At 36.6% G+C, this 21753-nt stretch overlaps 1 protein-coding gene across 1 annotated transcript; it reads right to left on the reverse strand.

The window, feature by feature from the left end:
* Positions 1 to 6117: 6117 nt before the first annotated feature.
* Positions 6118 to 14959, reverse strand: LOC142351193 (leukocyte surface antigen CD53-like). The gene is made up of 4 exons (XM_075403316.1): positions 14620 to 14959; positions 14038 to 14225; positions 11961 to 12156; positions 6118 to 6682 (listed from the first exon to the last, which is right to left on the reverse strand). The coding sequence occupies exons 1-4, from the start codon at positions 14795 to 14797 to the stop codon at positions 6468 to 6470; spliced, it is 777 nt and encodes a 258-aa protein (XP_075259431.1). The 5' UTR covers positions 14798 to 14959; the 3' UTR covers positions 6118 to 6467.
* Positions 14960 to 21753: the final 6794 nt, after the last annotated feature.

Below are 21753 nucleotides of genomic sequence, written 5' to 3' on the forward strand. Positions count from 1 at the left end.
TCACAGAGCTCCATGTTTTTAACAGTACTAACGAAGAGTACGGTTAAGCTGTTGCTAAAATGATCAATTGACGGGAAAAAGTTGCTAAACATTCATGCTAAAAAGCCATTGACCGAAAAATAATGCGTAGAGTTCATTGATCGAAAAATGTTGCTTAAAGATCATTGACTAACAAATATTCCCAGAAGGTCATGGACGAAAAATATTTCTGGACGATCATTGAGTGAAAAATGGTGCTAAAAAGCCATTAACAAAAAAAACGTTGCTATAGTCATTGAGCAAAACTGTCGCTAAAAGGTCATTGACCAAAAAATGTTAAAAGAAACCAGAAGTGCTTCAATGAAAAAGGGGCCAGGGACCGAAGATGAATCGTGTCAAAAAAGGGTCATTGGCCGATAGGTTGTTCAGAAAAAAGTTTATGACCGAAGAAAAACATATTTAAGTAAGTCGATGTCAAAAACTGTTCAAAAGTCAGGTTATGTTGTAAAATTGTAATAAAGAGAAAGTAGCGACCAAAAACGCTAGTAGTTAAAGATCGCTGATAAAAAATTATTTTTGTCATAATATCACAGCACGAAAACCTTTTGATGCAAGTGTTATAAAGCCTTTTTATTCAAGAAATTACAAAAGCCTTTTTAAGTAAGTTCGGGTGTAATACTCGGAACTTGTTTACGTTGTATTTCTGGAGTTTTTTCTGCCTTCCTACTTTTTTGGTCTCTCCAAACTAATTTTGCATTGAAATGATTGCACGCACACTAGTTATCATGAACAGGTTTTCCATGAGAATATCAGTTGTTACAGTTCCAAAATAGGTTAGATTCAGATAGCTTTTAAGGACCTGCTAGTTTTATTCAACGCAATGAGAAAAATGCCCTCAGGGTCTTGTCACTTGGTCGAAAGAGGACATGTTAAGCATCTTTTTGCAGTTTTCGATCGCCATAAAAAATCCGAAAGCATATAAGCTTAAGATATCTCACAGGTGGGATGCCGAGGGTGGGGCCAATTTCTTAAAAATACTCTTCACAACATTAATTTGTTAGACTAGTAAGGCTCCGAGAGAATAATTTACACCACAGACTAGATTTAAAAAAGAAACTAATTTGAGCGCATTTTTGATTACTTTTAGTAGTAAGCTGAAAGTTCAGTTCAGGTGCTTAAAAATCTGAATTAGAGCAAATCAGATCAAGAAAAAATTAGAAATCCAAGCGTACGAAATTACTCAAACTTAACTCACTAATTCTAGCCTAATTGTTGTGATAAATTTATTAAATAGTTTCAGAGATGGCAGATGATACTAATGCCAGCGAATTGCCTAACTTGAGGTTTTTGGATCAAACGCCCATTTCCAGCAAGCAAGACGCTAAACGATCCAAACCAGACTCCAGTCCAATAGCAGAAAGCTTTGATGAAGAAAATTTCCTCTCGAAAATTGACAAGATGTTTGAAAGTTGGATCAACATCCTCACTCCTACCTCTATCAGCCAAATGCGAAATGAATTAATCTCTCGAGTAAGAAAGGAAATTCAGGCGGCTATTCCAAGCGCTGTTAAACAGGTTGTTGAGCAAATCAAGGACGAACTAAAGACGGAAATTCTTCAACAAGTTGAGGGCAAATTATACTACCAAGAAGAACGTTGCAATGCTGCATCGATGTCTCAAGCTGAAAGTATAGAAAATTACAATAGGAGAGAAAATATAAGAATCATTGGTTTGAAGGAAGACGTCGAACAGATTGACAATGGGGGTATTATACCTGAAAAAGACACTGTTACAATTAACAAGGTTATTGAAGTCGCGTCATCGTTGGGAGTGGCAATTGACGAGAAGGATATTTTGGCCACAGCCTGCCAGGAGGCAAAGTGGGTGAGCGAACAATTATCGCTCGATTTGCCCTTAGAGTCGTGAAGACTGATATTTTAAGAAATAAGAAGAAGTTATCAGCGAATACTAACAGCGTAAAAATACTTGAAGATATTTCACCTGCTCGTGCCAAATTTCTTTCCATGATGAAGAGGTTCTTGTGTGGAGTCAGCGTGGACACGAGAGGGAACAATTCTTTATCTGTGGAAGGAAAATAAGAAAATATACAGGGTGCTGGATTTACTGGACGCTGTCAAAAATCTGAATTATGACTTTTCGGAATTCATGAAATGTTTCCGGCCATCTCGCAGCAATATTTTTCCCACCTCTTCGCCCAATGACTATACCTAAAAACAAAACTTCAATATCTTGTAGTTCACTTAAAGTTTTAAATCTAAATGTTCGCTCATTTAAAAAACACCTTGAGAACCTGGAAGTACTTGCGTATAGTCTTGAGTCTCCTCCTGACATACTTTGTTTAACAGAAACCTGGCTTTCCGAAAAAGACGATCCAAAATTGTTTTAAGTTACTGGTTATCAGAATCTTTTATCGAAAGTTCGTGACTCAAAAGGTGGTGGCATTATGATTCAAATTAGAAATAATTGTTCCTTCCAAAAAGTGCTTGATTGCGACATTGAAGAGTCCTTGTTTGTTATCGTAGATAAAATAGGCTATTTATTCCGATTAATGATAATATACAATAAACCAAGGGCAAAGAAAATTGAATTCACTGAAATCATAGACAAAGTTATGGGAAACATTAGCTCACAAAAAAATCCAACAGAAATCTGTGGAGATTTTAATATAAATATCTTGAAAACAATCTGTAAACCCAAAAATACATAAATTCCATTCCTTCAAATGGCTTCAGCATTACACCTAGTGAACCAACCCGGGTCACAAATATCCAGCAACTTGCATCGATCATTTCATCTATCAAAATTTAATTGCAAACTGAGATTTTAGATCATCAGAGTTTCTCTGACCATTATCCCGTTTTGCTCAGATGGACTATAAAAAATACGGAAGATGAAAGCAAAATAGAGATACATCTTTTCTACGTTATCCAAGTATTGTAGAAAAATATTTATTCGTTTTGAGTCACGAACTTGAGAAAAACTTTTTCCAAATTATCGAACAGTGGTATTTCTTCCTTCACTGCTTTCTATGAAGTTTTCTTGTCGGTTACCGAGCACTATGCTCCATTTAAATAAATAACTCCGAATAAAAAGAACCATACGCCTAAATGGTTTGACAATAAGCTGAAGAATTTACGTTCTGAACGCAACCGGGCTCATAGTAAATGGAAAAAAAGACCCATCTAATTTACCTTTGCTATATAGGTTCAAAGAAATTCGAATTCGTTTTGAAAAAAATGTCAAATCAGCGAAGCGGATTTACTATAAAAAATATTTGATAATTGTTTAGGAGACTCAAGACAGACGTTCGCTTTTTAAACGATTTATCAGGAAAAACTCGACCGAACAATAGCTTTATTAAATTGGCTTCGTGTATACCAGACACCAAGCCTAATCTGTCAACCTTTGAAGTAGCTGAGAAATTCAATGAGTTTTTTGTTAGCATTGGAGAAAACATTAAGCATAGTATTCCTTCAGAGACAATCGAACTTCCTAGCGATGTGAACATGTCAATAAGAATGAACCCAGTGTCTGAATCAGAAGTGATTGATATTATGAACTCTCTTCCCAAAAAATCGTCATCAGGTGAAGACGAAATAAGTAATATATTGGTTAAGACTGCAGGATCAGTGATTACCAAATACCTTACATCATCGATAAATGTATCTTTTTACGAAGGATCTTTCCCCTCTGAGCTCAAAAAAGCTAAAGTGTTTCCGCTTTTTAAAAATGGATCACGTGTAGAAGAGAATAATTATAGGTCAATTTCTCTTTTGAATGTCTTGAGCAAAATGTATGAGCGCTCGATGTTCACGAGAGTGTACGAATATCTGGAAGGTTTTAATCTTTTTTATTTTAAACAATTTGGTTTCCATAAAAATCATTCAACTATTGATGCCCTAGCGGAACTCACAGAAAGGATAAGATCAAGTAAATCTGAGACAGTTAATTTTTTCTTGATCTGAAAAAGGCTTTTGATACACTAGATCATGAAATTTTACTCAAGTTGGAACGGTACGGTATACGTCATAATTGCTGGAAATGGTTTCATAGCTACCTATGTGGTTGATCACAAAGAGTAACCTTATCTGGAGTATCATCCAATTGATTAAGTATTACGTGTGGTGTTCCTCGGGGTTCCATTCTTGAACCTTTGTTGTTCCTCATTTATATCAATGATTTACCTAAAGCCTGTAATCATGTTAGTGTGTATCTGTTTGCTGACGATACAAATTTATGTGGTTTAGACTGCTCCAGATCAGATAGTCAAACAGACCTTGACAATGTAGCAAGATGGTTAAATGCAAATAAACTTCAGCTGAATTTAAGAAACGTTTCAAATAAGTACAAAAGCAAGTGCTTCCAGCCTCAGGTTTAATATTGCATCTAGTCTTATAAATATCGACCATGAATGTAAGCATCTAGGATTGAAAATTGATTCAAAGCTCTCCTACCACGCTCATATAAGTTCCGTAACTGAAGGTCTTGGACGCCAATGCGGTGTAATATCCAAATTAAGACACTTTGTTCCGCGTTACCAATTGATTGAATACTATAGGAATGTGGTATCCCCAATTATCCAATATGGTGTTCTTGTTTACGGGTGTTGTAGCTTCTCATTCCTTTCTCCGATTTATCAATTGCAAAAGAAAATAATTAAAGTAATATACTTCAGAAAACGTCGAGATGATAGTGAAGACTCGTTTACGGCTAATAAGATTACTAACTGTGATTGAATTGCATATCTATGAACTCCAAAAATTCGTTTTGAAGTCATTAAATCATATGCACTCCGAGGATTATCTTAAAACTATTTTTCAGTTCGAAAGTTGCACTCATTCAACTAGACGCGCTGATTTTATGCCACTGAAAGTTCCATTAAGCAAAACTAAAATAAAGCGAAACTCGATTTGTCACCGAGCTTCCAAATTGTTTAATATGTTGAAAATACAATTTCTCATACCTGACTATGTAAGAAATGCAACCATTAAGCAAGTCTCTGATATCTATCATAACTTGAAGGACTCATATATACAAGGGAATTATGATCTCGTTCGAAATGTGTTTTTTGGATAATTTGTTACATCCCTGCAACTCCTGGTAATTCTTTGAAAATAATTGACAAGTATACGCTAAAATTTGTGCGGTGCCTTCGTAGGGCGTGGAATGGAGCAGGGGGCGTGAACGGAAATGGGCGGGGATCTCAAGTGGGCCGCGCGTGTGGGAGGGGAACGACGAGGGGAGTTAAGAGGGGGTGGAGTGAAATTGGGGTTGGAGCGCGAGAAGGGATCAATTTGTCTTCTCAACAGTTTTCCAGAAAATCGCATACTTATAGATCGCATCGAGACTAACAATGCGTAAAGCTCTGAGAGAACTGCTCAGTAACTTCATGACCTTAAAGACCTTCGGGCTTTACTTGCTTATCCCGTTCTGGAGGACAGCAATTCAAATGATCAGACGTAATAAAAAAAACTCAGCAAAATGCAACAACGACCTGCAGGACTAATATAATTGCTACAAACAATGTTTGAGAGCAATTAAACTCAAATCAATCAGACAAAAAATCGATAAAGAGAAAAAGACTACAGAATAAAGATATAATTGCGAAAAGCTTTGTGAGTAATTGAAAGCCTAAGAATAAAAAATGCCTAACTTCTCTTGAGAGCGACTAAAAATGATCAATTTTTACTTACCTCAATATCGGATCGCAAACAAAGTTTCAACTTCTAGGCACTAAGGTGGCAATAGGTTTCAGTTTCAGTTAATCTGTTCAGCTATAAAAAATCGATTACACAAACTAGATCCACAAACTAGACAACCGGGCAATATTGTTTAGAAACCTTACTTGTAATAAATTTCGTCAGACGATGCTCCGACATTCTTATTTCGTAAATTAGTAAAAGCTCCAAAGCTCAATCAATTCAATTCTAGTACCTCGCTAGCATTGGCAAAATTGCATTCAGAGAATTTCGAACGGAGATTCAACAAAACTAACAACACGACGTTCAGTATTTGATTAAACTTCGAGTGAACTTAGCTGGGCTCCTAAAATAGAAATTCTAGAGCTTTATCGAGACCCTGAATTTATATTCTTTCTTTGTCCAATGTCAAAACATGTCAGAAAAAATATCAAAATTCAACTAACGGTAAAAAAGATGACACCAAAATTTGTATATCATAAACATTTATCTTCCCATAGATTACACGAAATCTGGATATAATTTAACATGATAAAATTTAGCACCAACATTTTTGAGTTCAACGACGAGCATCTAATACCTACGTAAATTATAACAATTAAATACTCATAAACGAAGATCCTGAAATATCCTTTTCCAACTAAGCAGTCAAGTTATAATCTCAGGCTGCAATTAACTCAAGAAAAATTCAATCAGTGCTTTCTCGATTAATTGATTATTTCATAAACGCAGACCCATTTCATTGAGATTTCTGAATTTAGATTCAAATTAAGCGTATTGATTCGCCTCTTTCTTGTAGGATCCTCCGATTTGAACAGCTGCGAAAACTCCCAGGAGTTCGAGGAAAGCAAACACCAACCCTCCAGCTGCAACAAGAGCAAGGTTGTCCTTGAGTGAGTTCACAACTTTGCTTCCGCATCCTTCGTCGTAGGCGAGAGAGACATTGGCTGTCGCGCACTTGGCGGGGTCTTTCACATTATCGCCTGCAGTGACATAAATTCTACATAGAACATGTTGATTAGACCCGGTTTTCGTGCTCATTGCGTTGCTCAAAATAAATTGTTCCATCATTATATGAAATGAGGGAATATATATGCCAGGGCGACTTTCTTCACTTTTTGCGTACACGTCGTAGTGAAAATTTTGGTTTTTGAGAACTAGAAATTTTATAGCAGGTTGAGGAAGAGTTTAAAAATCGGAAAAAAACAGGAAAAGGAAAAATATCCTAATTGGGTGTTGTTCTTGTTTTACTCTGGGTTGGGGGGGGGTTGTGCTCAGATGAGGGAAGAAATTTGTGGCCTATTAATATGTAAGATTATATCGATATGCTCAATAAAAAATTCATTCTTAACTTAAGAAAACCAAGCCCAATAACATCTTGCAGCAACATCAAACTAACTCAACAAAGCCCACGACCCTATATAAAAGAAATAGAAAACAATTAAAACATTTTAGAAAGTCACTGGCATAAAGTAAAAAGAAAAAACCAAATACCTACATGCTATAATCCTTAACTACATAGAGCAAAACCTAAGAAACAATGAAAGACACAATAAGAAACAATGCTTTCAAATTCATAGTTCTAATGGCTGAAAAAGGGACAAACGAGCCATAATTAAATTCAAGATTCACATATTCAATTAATCATTTCGAAAACAAAACGTATATCAGTCAATGAAAACCTAAATGAAGACCTAAAAAAATCAAAAAACTTTTGAAACGGGTGTCAAAATCATTGAAACTGTTGTTAAGAACTCAAGCAACTAATTAGACTCACTTGTTTCTCAATAGCATCCGATTAAATGTGTTATTAACTAGACCAAAGGAGAACACAAAAAAATTTAAGCAACATGCTAATAATTATTGAAAGTAAAATCAAAGAAAGCATTAGCTACGGACTGAAACGGTTATTTCTATCAACTTACTGAAACTACAAATGGTTAATTCTATTACCGTACGCATCTTGAGCAACCGATGAGACTGTCATAAATTAGACTAAGAAATAGGAAAGTAACTAATAAAAACCCGCAAACTCAAAAATTCATAAGAATTTCATGATAACAATTATTGTCAAAGTAATAGAACGCAATGGCTTTGAACTGAACTTGTTACATCATTTACATTAATCCCCATTAGCAACCTATAAGCTCTGTCACTGATGACTAAATGATATAACCACAAAAAGTACAAAAATAAATTTTTGAGAGAAGTGTCAAAGTAATGAAAACCACTAGCTTTAAATTTGGACCATTAATTAGGTTCAATTAAAACTCCTGCGGAACCAATGAGACTTATCATTTATTAAAATACTTGATAAGACAACAGAATCAATAAAAAGGGGCATAATCATATTCAGTAAAATTGTAAAAGTCATAAATAGTGTAATCTGCCCGTTGATGAATTCAAGTAATTGCTGATTGGCTTAATGAGAACATATGTATCATTTTAATAGCACGCAGTAGAAAACTGAAGACAGAAGTCAAACTGACGCATGCGAAAAGAATTGCCTCTTAAAAACCGAAATTTTGTTCAAACAAAATGTTATCACTCCACTTAAGGGGCAGTTTGATCAAAGAAAGACAGCGCACCAATACAATCCAAATACTTTGGAATGTAAAAAAGGAGCGCCCAAATACTAAGTTTCTCATCACTCTTAGCACCTATTTAAATTTTTACCTCTATGTTCCATAATAGTCCACAGATATAACGAAAAACCACCAAAGATTAGAACAGAAAAAAAGGTCGGAAAGTATTTTAAAAAAACTGAAACATATAACTTTCCCATTTCTTTGAATTCTGAGAGTAAATTTTTCAACATAAATTATACATTCTAATCAAATTCTTTGGGTCAACTTGACCGAACTCTAAAACAGATGAACAAAAATGAAATATCTGATGAACAAGAAAAACTATTAAAAAAGAAACTGTTCTTGTGAACGAGCACCCAAATCTGATCTAATTCGCTCCCATTTTGCCGGCATCTCCAGAGTATCAACGAAAAGTTATTGGAAATTAATAGCAGATTAATAAGTTGGAGGGGGTCAAAGAAACGCTTTCCACACCATGAATTTAAGTCGAATAGAAGAATTTCGGTGGATCACATAATTAGACTAGTGAGCCCTACGGCTCTAAGAGAAGTAAATGCCCTTAAGTTTGCTTCTTATTCCGTTTTTGAGGACGAAAGTCAAATGGTCAGACAAAAAACGATCAGACGAGAAGTCTGTGGTAGGAAAAATCTAAAGACCAGCAGGACTAATCTAATTGCTACCAAAATTCGAGAGCACTTAAAAACAAATGAAAAGAAACTTGTCAAAAAGACCAAAACTTGATTACTTCTTTTATTCTGTAATAAGAGAAAGAAGTAGAAAAAGAAACATAGACGGCAGATTGCCGGAAAATAGCCGCGATAGGCGCTTGTGGCCTTCCATGAATTGAAATAACTAAAGAAACAAGATAGGTAGATTGACCAAGAGTCCTTTAGTAGACCACTAGATTTTTTGGGTTAGATACGCACTGTCGTTTTTATGATACAAATACGGTTTCTTATAAGGAAAAAGCCCTAAAAAGAGCTTTTTCAAATTTGATTTTCAAAATCAAAAACTCAAGACTTATACTCAAGTTTTAGGGCATTTAAGTTTGGCACTACTTGATCTTTAACTAGTAAATGTTCATAAAATAGAGTTCCATAAGTGAGGTTCAGAAGTCATTTTTTACGTGAGGTAGGTCACGTAATCGACCTAAAAGCAGAAATGACGTCACGCAGACAAATTTTAATTGCAAATCAGTAGAAGTCACGTAAGTCATTGAAAAAGTCAGGGTAAGACGAAACAAAATTTGTTAGACGAAGTCAAAAAAAATTAGGAGCGCAATAATAGCCGCCTGGAATCACTGAGGCGGCTATTAAAAACTAGATCTTGAGTCAAGTTATTGGTTTCTATTTTTTATCTCCTTAAATTTAGGTCCCTCTGCTAAGCGACGGCTGTTTAAATACATTTTCAGCTGAATGAGGAAGAGTAGACCAGACTAAAGAAGTGATAAACATTTCAAGTAAAACGTTGAGAAGGCGTCAAAATGGGTAAGGTAACAAGTTATGGGTGCAAAAACTCTGCCCTTATAAAGACTCAAACCCGCAACCTCCAAGGCTTACAGTCTCACATCTTAACCACTAAGCCACAACGGCCTCGATCCTGCTCCACTCACAATCGATTTTAGCCAAACAATGCGAGCAATTGAAATCACCAAAAAATGAAGGCATGATGCGTAAATGGATCATTTGGGAAGTCAAGTTCTAGAAAAAAGCGCAAAACAGTCAATCCGAAATTTTGCATAAAAAATGCGCACGTTTATATTAATTGCCTCTAACTTTGTTCAAGAGCAATTAGCTCATAATAGCCGGCTGATTAGATGAGCGCTGCTAACAATGAGAAAACGATTTTAGAAACATAGCCGACTAGCGTCTGGTGAAGTGCTCTCAAACTTCCAGCAAGCTGTTGGCTTCGGTAGTATCCAGCTGGTGCCTGAGGATGTAAATAATAGGGAAGGGATCTCGCCCCTGGCACCATTAATTGATGTCTCCTCAACAGTTTTGGCAAATAAGGTACTTGGTTAAGGCTCTAAGAGAGCTGCTCAGCCACTAGATGTCCCCCGGGCTTCATCTGGTTATCACTGTTTTTGAGAACCAAATGTTTAAATCGTGAGACGAAAAATCGGTCGAGCGAAAAACAGCATTAAAAAACCGCATGACTAATACAATTGCTTAAAAACTTTTTTGACAGAATGTTCAAGTTTGTATTTTACATATTCTCTCAACTCCTATGCTAATCATTAATTTATTTGCAGTTTCCAGTAATATTTCCAGAAAATGATCGCAGCATTATAGAATGAAAAATACTCTCCTAGCTTGTAAAAAACTAAATCTGTTTCAAAATTGAGTGTTTTGGTGAACACAAAGTTTCTGTGAGAAGCTGTCCGGCTTTTACATATAGTGAAAACATACCCGGCAGATTGCCGGAAAATAGCCGCCGTTAACTCTATTGGGATTGAAAGAAAAGAAAATATCAACAAAAATTGATGTTTGTATAAAATCATTTTTACGTGCGATTTATTTTGATGTCATTTCGTAATTGAACATACTCCTGTCTCTCAGTGAGACGCTACAGGGTCTAGTATCAATGCCAAACATACCCGGCAGATTGCCGGAAAATAGCCGCCGTTGATTCGAATAAGCATGATTGGGATTGAACGAATAGAATATATTGAAAAAAAAAAAAAGATTTTTGTACAAAAATATTTTTTAAGTCTGATTTATTTTGATAGCATTTCGTAGTTGAACATACTTCTGTTTCTTAGAGAGAGGCTACAGGGGCTACTATCAACACCAATAAGCATTAGAGGTGGTAACTAAGACTTATAGGAACGACGTTCAAATAGCGGGCATCTAAAATTGGGCTTTATGGTTTTATCCCGTTTCTATTTCTGACTTCAATTTTTTATACCGACTCTGTTCATTTTGAATTGCTTTGCTTAGCAACTGATGTTCAAATTCACTTTTAGCAGAATGAGAGAAGAGAGAAACTAGCCTAGAGAAGTCAAAAAGATTTCACGCAAAATGTCGAAAAAGCGGCAAAATGGTAAAGCGAAAAAAAGTTTGACGAAGTAAAAAAAAAACGAGCGCAATAATAGCCGGCTGAGAAGATGAGGGCGGCTATTAATAAGCATTATAGATAGTAACTAAAACTTATGAGAACAAAGTTCAAGTACCGAGCATCTAAAAATGGGCTTTATGGGTTTATCCCGTTTCTATTTCTGACTTTGATTTTTTTATATTGACTCTCTTCATTTTGAATTGCTTTGCTGAGCAGCTGCTGTTTAAAAGGACTTTGAGCAGAATGAAAGAAGAGTGAAACTAGCCTAGAGAAGTCAAAAAGATTTCACGCAAAATGTCGAAAAAGCGGCAAAATGGGTAAAGCGAAAAAAAGTTCGACGAAAAAAAAAATTGGAGCGCTATAATAGCCGGCTGAGATGAAGGCGGCTATTAATTATATCAGATAGTCTTTTCTTAATTTTATAGCAAAATTTTACATTAGGGAAAATCGTACTCATAATTGCTCCAGAAACTAAGCTTCGCAAAATTGACATTGGAGAGCGCTTTTCCTTTCGGCGCCAAGAAAAACTGTTGGCAAACTTGAGACGTGAGTAGGAGCATTCTGCGCTAGGCACAGTCTCGCACAGCAATATCTTGAATTATAATATAAGACTTACTTCCTGGACAGTCACTGACATTAGCCTTGCATCCACCTTTGGAGCAACAGGATTCCGGGAATGTTGGATTGTCCGCATTGTTCTGTGGGATGATGGAGAACCAGTCTGATGGTCCATCGTTGATTCCGCAGCATTTCAGACCTTTCTGCATTTGATCCCACGCTTTGATAGTGCTCTCATCTGTCAAGTACTGGGCCTAGATAAATAGTGAAATTTGTTTTCTTCGGTTAGCAGTCTTGTATACGTCTGTAATTTCAAGACGTTCGAAAAAGTGTGGACTAACTTCAGAATTAATTCCAAATTTTTAAATTCTCTTGGAAATTAAGCGCTGATTGAAAATAGACTTCCCTAGAAGCAATTAAATATTATTATTGGCTTAATACTTTGAAAATATCTTCGAAGATCACCCCTAACACTTAGCCTTTGAAAGGAGTCGAAATTCAAGGAAACGACAGATCTCTAATCGAGACCGAAACGTTATTTTGGAAGACGTTTGTTATAAAAGACCATTTTGGACGCTCTCGAAATACAAAAAATTAAGTTGTAATAAAATTAAAAAATTTGCAAGTCCATACGCTATCTTGCATGACGAAAGGCTGTGTCGCAAGATTCTTTCAATTTCGTTCTCTCCGAGTTCAATTGTTTTACTTTGTCGTTTATTCTACCATCAACATGTTCATTGTCTTGGTATACAAATGAAGCTACATTGCAAAATCAAGATTTTAAGTACTTCAATATAACGACTTCAATCAAGTCGATTAGTAAACGCTACAATGTATTCTGCTCCATTATTTGCGATTTAGAGCAAAAAATTGTGCGATGTCGCCAATTTTTTTGGCGCCGATTTCTGTTAAAGCTTTAAAATTTTTACTTTGTATACGCTGAACTTTCAGACTTGGAATTAGACTTTGGAATACATTAAATCACATCTTTGTGTGCTTGTAATTTATGGTCTTTTAACATTCTTATTTCGTAAATTCTTCAAAGAGCGTCCAATTCTTTTACTAGGAAACTTTGACATTCAACAAGAAACTGGATATCCTTACACTAATCGTAATCAGATGCTCAAATTTGCGCATCTAAAAAAACAAATCTCCATTTTATGGAGATGGAGCCATGCCAGAAACGGCGACTAATCTCTAAGAGCTCTCAACAGACATTGTTCCAACTTGGAGGATGAAAAGTTAAAAAGTCAGACCAGAAGTCAATCAATTGATAGATCTCTTTAAAAGGAAAACTTAACCAGCAATCAAGCGTAGGAAAAAAACAAATTTAATTGAATTCAGCTCTGAACATCAAGAAAAACCTACACCATGTAAAACTTGCAACTAAACAAATTGTACCCTATATAACTTTTATGGTTGCAAAATTACAACCCAATGAGGACTGCAAAATATTCTGCCTTATGCTAGCTAAACTTACAATCGCTTTTGTGTGATCAACAGACTTAGTTTCTGGATAAAGGCAATTTAGCTCAAGCAAAATCGCGGTGATTCCTGCCACATCAATTGACTCATAAGAAAAACCATTACTAAGCATAGAGCAGGATTAATCGCAGGATCACATCAAGAACGTCAACAGAACAATCGACTAACGTCGGGCGAATTAGTCTCAAACGACCTGCTCGCTTCGTCAGTAGCTAACTGTAGTTAACGGAGGCCAGCTTTAGCTTGATTGAATGGGCGTGGGGTGGGGGGATCAAGCGCGCTAGGTTACGGGTGGAACGATGTGTTAGGGAGTGGGGGAGGGGCTGGAGGGGGATGAAGTGGGGTGGGGGTGGGGGTGAAGTGAGTGGCGGGGTCAAACTCTGAGAACCGTCCTTCACTGCATAAATTTATGTCTCCAATACAGTTTTGGTGAATTGCTAACTTATAGTAAGCCGCTAAAATCTTAGTCGCCCCAGGGACTTAGTTCCCTAACACGAGGGCGCTTGAACCCGAGTGCTGGGCTCGAGGCCCGAGGGGGACTAAAATTTGGAATGTGTACGTTTAAGACAAAAAGCCATTTATCAAAAAACAAAATATTAAATCAAACAAATTGAGCGTTTGAACCTTAGTTTCGAGCACTTGATACTAACAGCTGTTTCATTAAGTCCCTTGTTGACAGTATCGCTAATCTCCGGTCTCTCTACCAAGCAGTAGATGCCCAACGCAATCTCACCAAGCAGAATGATAGAGAGGAAAATGGCGAAAAGGTACAGTAAGCATTTGCTTCCTTTCCATGTTCCACAGCATCCAAGGAACCCCATGACGGCCAACAAAGCAGCTGGAACAGAGTTTGCATAAAACATCAAGGAAAATGTAACTTACAATATGCTCCTACCCAATACTGTGTTAGTATTGGATGGTCCGGGGTCCTCCCACCAGTACGTCTACTACATTAGTTATTTTGCTTTTCCTTGAAAACTAAAGAAATCTTATGATAATTAAATTTATATTTTCGTTAAAAATCAAAGTTCAACCGGGGCAAGCAGTTAGAAATTTGCATAAAAATTTAGCTAAAATAGTTAATAAAATTTGTGACGCAAAGTTGCGACAAAATTATTGGGATTAACTAAATTTTTTGTGAGTAAAATTAATAAATAATAATCCCCTGCGTATACAACATCTGTTTTTGAGTCTCCAGCGACAGATAATATTTTAAAGAAAATGGCTCTTACCAAAGACAATGACAACGATCGACACATAAGACAAACTGTAGCTATCGGCTGTGTCGACCAGATAATCGTAGGTCACCAGAAAGTAGATCGACACACCAACAGCAGCAACGCCAATGACCCATAACGCTAGAGTGAAAATAAAAAACAAGAACTTAGTAATACCTAACAGGCAATCCATTTTGCAGAATTATATAACCGCTGAAATCCCAATTAATGCAACTTAAACTGATCAATAGATTAGAACAATAGCCCACGGGGTTAAAATCTACAGAAATGCGACAAAACTTCAACTTTATAGCTGTGATATTTGCAAAGCAAATTTCATTCGGAACTAACAATTGAAATTACAACATTACGTCACGAAAACACAAAGCATAAGATCTAAATGTAAATTTAGGTCTTACCACAGCTTAAATAGCTTTGAGAACTTTGATATTTTAATTATGCGAACAATTTTGAAACTATGATCAGAACATTCACAAAGAGTGTTATTTCATAGAATGAAGAAAATGGGGCTGCATGTGGGATGTTTTTGTGGTTACTGTTGATAATTTTTGCAATGAATAAAATATCGGTCAACTAAGCTGAAGAAACATGGGTAGAGGTAGAATGTTCAGTAAGCTAAATTCATTGATATTCTTTGTTTCTTTGTCGCCGGTTATCCCTTCAAGGCCCTCTTTTGAAGGCGTTGTAAAATCCAAGCGAAAGCACAGGAAGTATTAGAGATTTGCAATATCCCAGTTTGATCAAGGTCCTCACTTTGCGAGACACATTTCGGTTCAGAAGGCATAGAATCTTATTTGCTTTTTCAAACTCTTCTCTATGTGCATCTTCCACGTCAGGTCATCTGATACATAAATTCCAAAAACTTTTTACAAATTTGAATGCCTCCAAATTGCTCCCATTAGTTTGATATCACTTCCTTTTCCTTTAAACAATAGCTTCAAGCATTTTTCAGAGCAAACTCCATGGCATCTAAACATCTTGAAGTTCCCAATACTCTTTTTGTACAGCTGGGATTTTCAATTCATCAGCAAAGATGTAAGGATCGAAAAAACAAGCGCTTCAGGTAGGTCATTTTTGAAAATACAAAACAGTGGCGGCCTAAGAAGAGATCTCCTATTCAAGGTATATTGTATTGTTAAAAGTCATTAACAGATCACATATTGACAGTTCCCTATTTACAGCAGATTTCATTCCCAGCAAATATATTCGAAAATATATTAAAGGTCAAGAACAGTATTTACAAAAATAGTGGCAAAAATTATTTCTGTCAGTACCAGTTAAGAACAAGAACGAATTTAAATGCAGCGAAAGGTTTGCTACAAAGGGTTTGCTACACTGCTTCCTATTCGATGGGTCATTTGATTTGCGTCATTTTATCATTTGATTTGCGTCCGTGATCGAATAAAGTTAAGGCAAGTCTGATCAAAAGACCAATATTCCCAGAATCTCCCTGAGGGTGATACCTTATTCCCTAAATTTGGTTTCTTGATAATAAAATTTTTCCAGTTAATACCCCCCTAGCTACGAATTAGAGCGAAACCAGAAAAATTATAAACATAGCCAACTAACGTCGTGCAAATTGCTCTCACATAACAGGTGACCGGTAAGCTTCGGTAATACCCATCTGTGGCTCACCGCTCAGAGATACTAGCGTTGGGGGGAGGGGTAGATGTTTAGGCGTAAGGTTCTGAGAGAACTTAATGCCCCTCAAAAATACCGGTTAATCCCGAAAAGTCAAACGAGTCAGACGAAACATCGGTCAAGCGTAAAATCGCAAAAAGACCAAATTACAAAAACAACTGCTACAAACTACGTTTGAAACCAATTAATCAGAGCCGAAAGCTTAAATTTGATTGGCCAGACGATCTAAATTAAGGTACAATAAATCTAAGCAATGTCAATTTAATTAATTGTCTTCCCTTGATTGTCTATGGTGTGTGGTCGGGTTGTTCTACACTCGGCCTCTCCGTGGCCGCAACCCCTTTCCGTCAGGGGAGTGGGCGACCAAGGATAGACCTTTCATGCACTACTTTTGTAATTTTTCACAAACAATGCCTTTAATTTAAAGAGTCCCAAAAACTTTTGGCTCCACAAATAATCGTTTAATCAAATTAATTATCCAATTTATGCTCTATATAAATTACTTAATAGATTTATTCATCCAGCCATTCAAATTTTGTCCCCATACTTCAATATCCCTTTTAATCACTTCTGTAAATATGGTATGCATTTCTCCTTTTATGGTAACCATATGTTTGCTTGTTATCTAACCCGCATGTTTGAATTCTTCACTGCTTAGTTAATCTGATCTCAATTTATATGATTTCAGACTAATAACATCCTCCCTTATTTTTATTCCATCCACATGTCCGAGCAGTCAGATTGTTCAAAAAGTTCAAACCATCTCAGGGGTAGAGGGGTTTGGTGTTACTCATGCGTCACTTACCGGCACGTAAATTGTATTGGATTCAGCGCTAGTCGAGAACACCATGAGAACTTCCGCTGCGTAAGCTGCGAAACGAAAAAAACTCCAATTTTCTCAGAGGCAACAACTCCAAGCCATGCAGCGGCCGATACCAGACATTGCTAGCTTCTAGGGAAACATGTCCTGAAACATGCAGTTACTGGCTCCACCTGAAATCAAGAAAGAGCTTAATAAGAACATCTAAAAACAAGTTTTTCATTGGAAAGCCACCTTTTTACGCTGCCAAGAACAAAGACAGGCTTTAAGTTCTGTCTGACTATTTATTCCTGTCTGACACTTTAAATGATTCTAACGCGGAAACGGTGATGCCTCATCTCTTTCTTGCAAGAACAAGAACGGAAGATATAACCTCAAATAACAAAACAATTGCAAGACGGGTAGATCAACGGATAAAGTGGGACATTGATTCCCTGTTTCTTGAAGCAAAATCTATCAGGGTAGGTGCGAGCAGAACTAAAGGAAAACAATTTTTGATGAATACAGAAAATTTGATGAACACATGTCAACCGCAAAAAAATTTTAGTGCCATTCGAAGTCTTACAGAAGAAGCGAAAGGCGGTGTCTTTTCTTTAACTGACAAAATTGACAAAAAAACAGTCCTCGATGTCTCACGCGAAAAAAATCCGGAACCAAATGAAGCAATATTGAATTATCTAGAGAGCAATGAAAATCCAAAAAATTTACCATACCAACAATCCATACTTGAAAAACTCAATAACTCAATGGTTAGAATGTCTGCCATAAAGCGTGGGAGTCATGGTCCTTCCGGTCTCGGAAGATATAACCTCAAATAACAAAACCATTGCAAGACGGGTAGATCAACGGATAAAGTGGGACATTGATTCCCTGTTTCTTGAAGCAAAATCTATCAGGGTAGGTGTGAGCAGAACTAAAGGAAAACAATTTTTGATGAATACAGAAAATTTGATGAACACATGTCAACCGCAAAAAAATTTTAGTGCCATTCGAAGTCTTACAGAAGAAGCGAAAGGTGGTGTCTTTTCTTTAACTGACAAAATTGACAAAAAAAACAGTCCTCGATGTCTCACGCGAGAAAAATCTGGAACCAAATGAAGCAATATTGAGTTATCTAGAGTGCAATGAACATCCAAAAAGTTTACCATACCAACAATCCATACTTGAAAAACTCAATAACTCAATGGTTAGAATGTCTGCCATGAAGCTTGGGAGTCATGGTCCTTCCGGCCGGTCTTGATGCCAACAAATGGCTAAGGCTTCAGTCTTCCCTTAAGTCGTCCTCAAATGCAATACGCATAACCACGTCTTATTTAACTTTCCTCCTTCCATATTATTCTTGCCGGTCGATAGCTTTTGATAAGTGCCCTGGTGTACGACCGACTGGGATTGCGGATTCCTCAGGCAAATTACTGAAACTGCTGTTGTCAAGTGTGTTAAAACTGAACTTAAGATATTAGGTGGTGATCAGTTACTATGTATAGTTTAAAAAAAGAGAGACTGAACATGCACTTCATTCTTAAAGAGCTGCTTTTAACACACAGATTCGGAGGTGATCTTGCTGAATAACGCAATAAACGCTTTCAATAGACTCATTCGTGATCTCGTCTTACGAAACATCGAGAAAATATGCCCGTCTCTCTATCATTCTACATGAGTTCATATCATTCATCAAAATTGTTTATCAGCAAACGAACAACATTCTCTCAGGAAAGATCAACCCAAGACAACCTCCTCGCGATGTCGATGTATGAAATTGCCACTATCCCCCTTTTTGAGCTTCTTGACGATTGCTTTGCAGTTCAAAAATGGTGTGTGGACGATGGAAACACCGTCCGCTCTCTTGACAACTTGGAAATTTTTTTTGACTCATTGAAAAATATAGCCCTGCATGCGTTTATCATCTTACCAAATGCCACATCATTACTGAAGAACATCTTTTAGAAAAAACAAAACCGATTTTTGTTAGCGATGAAGTAGAAATAGTTGACGGTATTAGAGTACTTGGTAGTGTAATAGGCTCTGATAAAGCAGAAAAAAACTTGTAGAAAGATTAAAAAAACAGCAGAAATCGCCTTTAAAAAAACTGGCCGCTCAGGCCAATGTTTCACCTCAAAATATTTATAAATCGTTTAATTCATTGGTTCAGCATAAATTGACATTCGTAGCACGTGCAACACCCAATATTGCAGGTCTTTTAAAAGAATGTGAGATGTCAGTCAACAATGAGCTCCTACCTAATCTATTAAAGAATCATTGGTGATGCCTCATCTCATTCTTGCACGAGCAAGAACGGATTATGACACCTCAAATAACAAACCATTGCATGACTGGTAAATCAATGGATAAGAAGGGACATTGATTTCCTGTTTTTAGAAGCAAAATCTATCCAGGAAGGTATGAGCAGAACTGAAGCAAAACAATTTTTGATGAATACAAAGAATTTGATGAACACATGTCAACCGGAAAAAAATTTCAAAGTCATTCCAAGTCTTACAGAACAAGCGAAAGGTGGTGCCCTTTCTTTAACTGACAAAATTGACATAAAAAACAGTCCTTGAATACTTAAGCGAGAAACATCTGGAATTAAATGAAGCAATATTGAATTATCTAGAGAGCAATGAAAATCCAACAAAATTAACCATACCAACAATCCATACTTGAAAAACTCAATAACTCAATGGTTAGAATGTCTGCCATAAAGCGTGGGAGTCATGGTCCTTCCGGTCTCGGAAGATATAACCTCAAATAACAAAATCATTGCAAGACGGGTAGATCAACGGATAAAGTGGGACATTGATTCCCTGTTTCTTGAAGCAAAATCTATCAGGGTAGGTGTGAGCAGAACTAAAGGAAAACAATTTTTGATGAATACAGAAAATTTGATGAACACATGTCAACCGCAAAAAAATTTTTGTGCCATTCGAAGTCTTACAGAAAAAGCGAAAGGTGGTGTCTTTTCTTTAACTGACAAAATTGACAAAAAAACAGTCCTCGATGTCTCACGCGAGAAAAATCTGGAACCAAATAAAGCAATATTGAGTTATCTAGAGTGCAATGAACATCCAAAAAGTTTACCATACCAACAATTCATACTTGAAAAACTCAATAACTCAATGTTTAGAATGTCTGCCATGAAGCGTGGGAGTCATGGTCCTTCCGGTCTTGATGCCAACAAATGGCTAAGGTTTCGGTCTTCCCTTAAGTAATCCTCAAATGCAATACGCATAACCACGTCTTATTTAACTTTCCTCCTTCCATATTATTCTTGCCGGTCGATAGCTTTTGATAAGTGTCCTGGTGTACGACCGACTGGGATTGGGGATTCCTCAGGCAAATTACTGAAAATGCTGTTGTCAAGTGTGTTAAAACTGAACTTAAGATATTAGGTGGTGATCAGTTACTATGTATAGTTTAAAAAAAGAGAGACTGAAGATGCACTTCATTCTTAAAGAGCTGCTTTTAACACACAGATTCGGAGGTGATCTTGCTGAATAACGCAATAAACGCTTTCAATAGTCTCATTCGTGATCTCGTCTTACGAAACATCGAGAAAATATGCCCGTCTCTCTATCATTCTACATGAGTTCATATCATTCATCAAAATTGTTTATCAGCAAACGAACAACATTCTCTCAGGAAAGATCAACCCAAGACAACCTCCTCGCGATGTCAATGTATGGAATTGCCACTATCCCCCTTTTTGAGCTTCTTGACGATTGCTTTACAGTTCAAAAATGGTGTGTGGACGATGGAAACACCGTCCGCTCTCTTGACAACTTGAAAAATTTTTTTTTGACTCATTGAAAAATATAGCCCTGCATGCGGTTATCATCTTACCAAATGCCACATCATTACTGAAGAACATCTTTTAGAAAAAACAAAACTGATTTTTGTTAGCGATGAAGTAGAAATAGTTGACGGTATTAGAGTACTTGGTAGTGTAATAGGCTCTGATAAAGCAGAAATAAACTTGTAGAAAGATTAAAAAAACAGCAGAAATCGCCTTTAAAAAAACTGGCCGCTCATGCCAATGTTTCACCTCAAAATATTTATAAATCGTTTAATTCATTGATTCAGCATAAATTGACATTCGTAGCACGTGCAACACCCAATATTGCAGGTTTTTTAAAAGAATGTGAGATGTCAGTCAACAATGAGCTCCTACCTAATATATTAAAGAATCATTGGTGGTGCCTCATCTCATTCTTGCACGAGCAAGAACGGATTATAACACCTCAAATAACAAAACCATTGCATGACTGGTAAATCAATGGATAAGAAGGGACATTGATTTCCTGTTTCTAGAAGCAAAATCTATCCAGGAAGGTATGAGCAGAACTGAAGCAAAACAATTTTTGATGAATACAAAGAATTTGATGAACACATGTCAACCGGAAAAAAAATTCAAAGTCATTCCAAGTCTTACAGAACAAGCGAAAGGTGGTGCCCTTTCTTTAACTGACAAAATTGACATAAAAAACAGTCCTTGATGACTTACGCGAGAAACATCCGGAATTAAATAAAGCAATATTGAATTATCTAGAGAGAAATGAACATCCAAAAAGTTTACCATACCATCAATCCATACTTGAAAAAATCAATACCTCAATGGTTAGAATGTCTGCCATGAAGCTGCGTGGGAGTCATGGTCCTTCCGGTGTTGA

Source organism: Convolutriloba macropyga, chromosome 12 (assembly GCF_964194025.1).
Source record: "Convolutriloba macropyga chromosome 12, txConMacr16.3, whole genome shotgun sequence".
NCBI classification, from domain to species: domain Eukaryota; kingdom Metazoa; phylum Xenacoelomorpha; order Acoela; family Convolutidae; genus Convolutriloba; species Convolutriloba macropyga.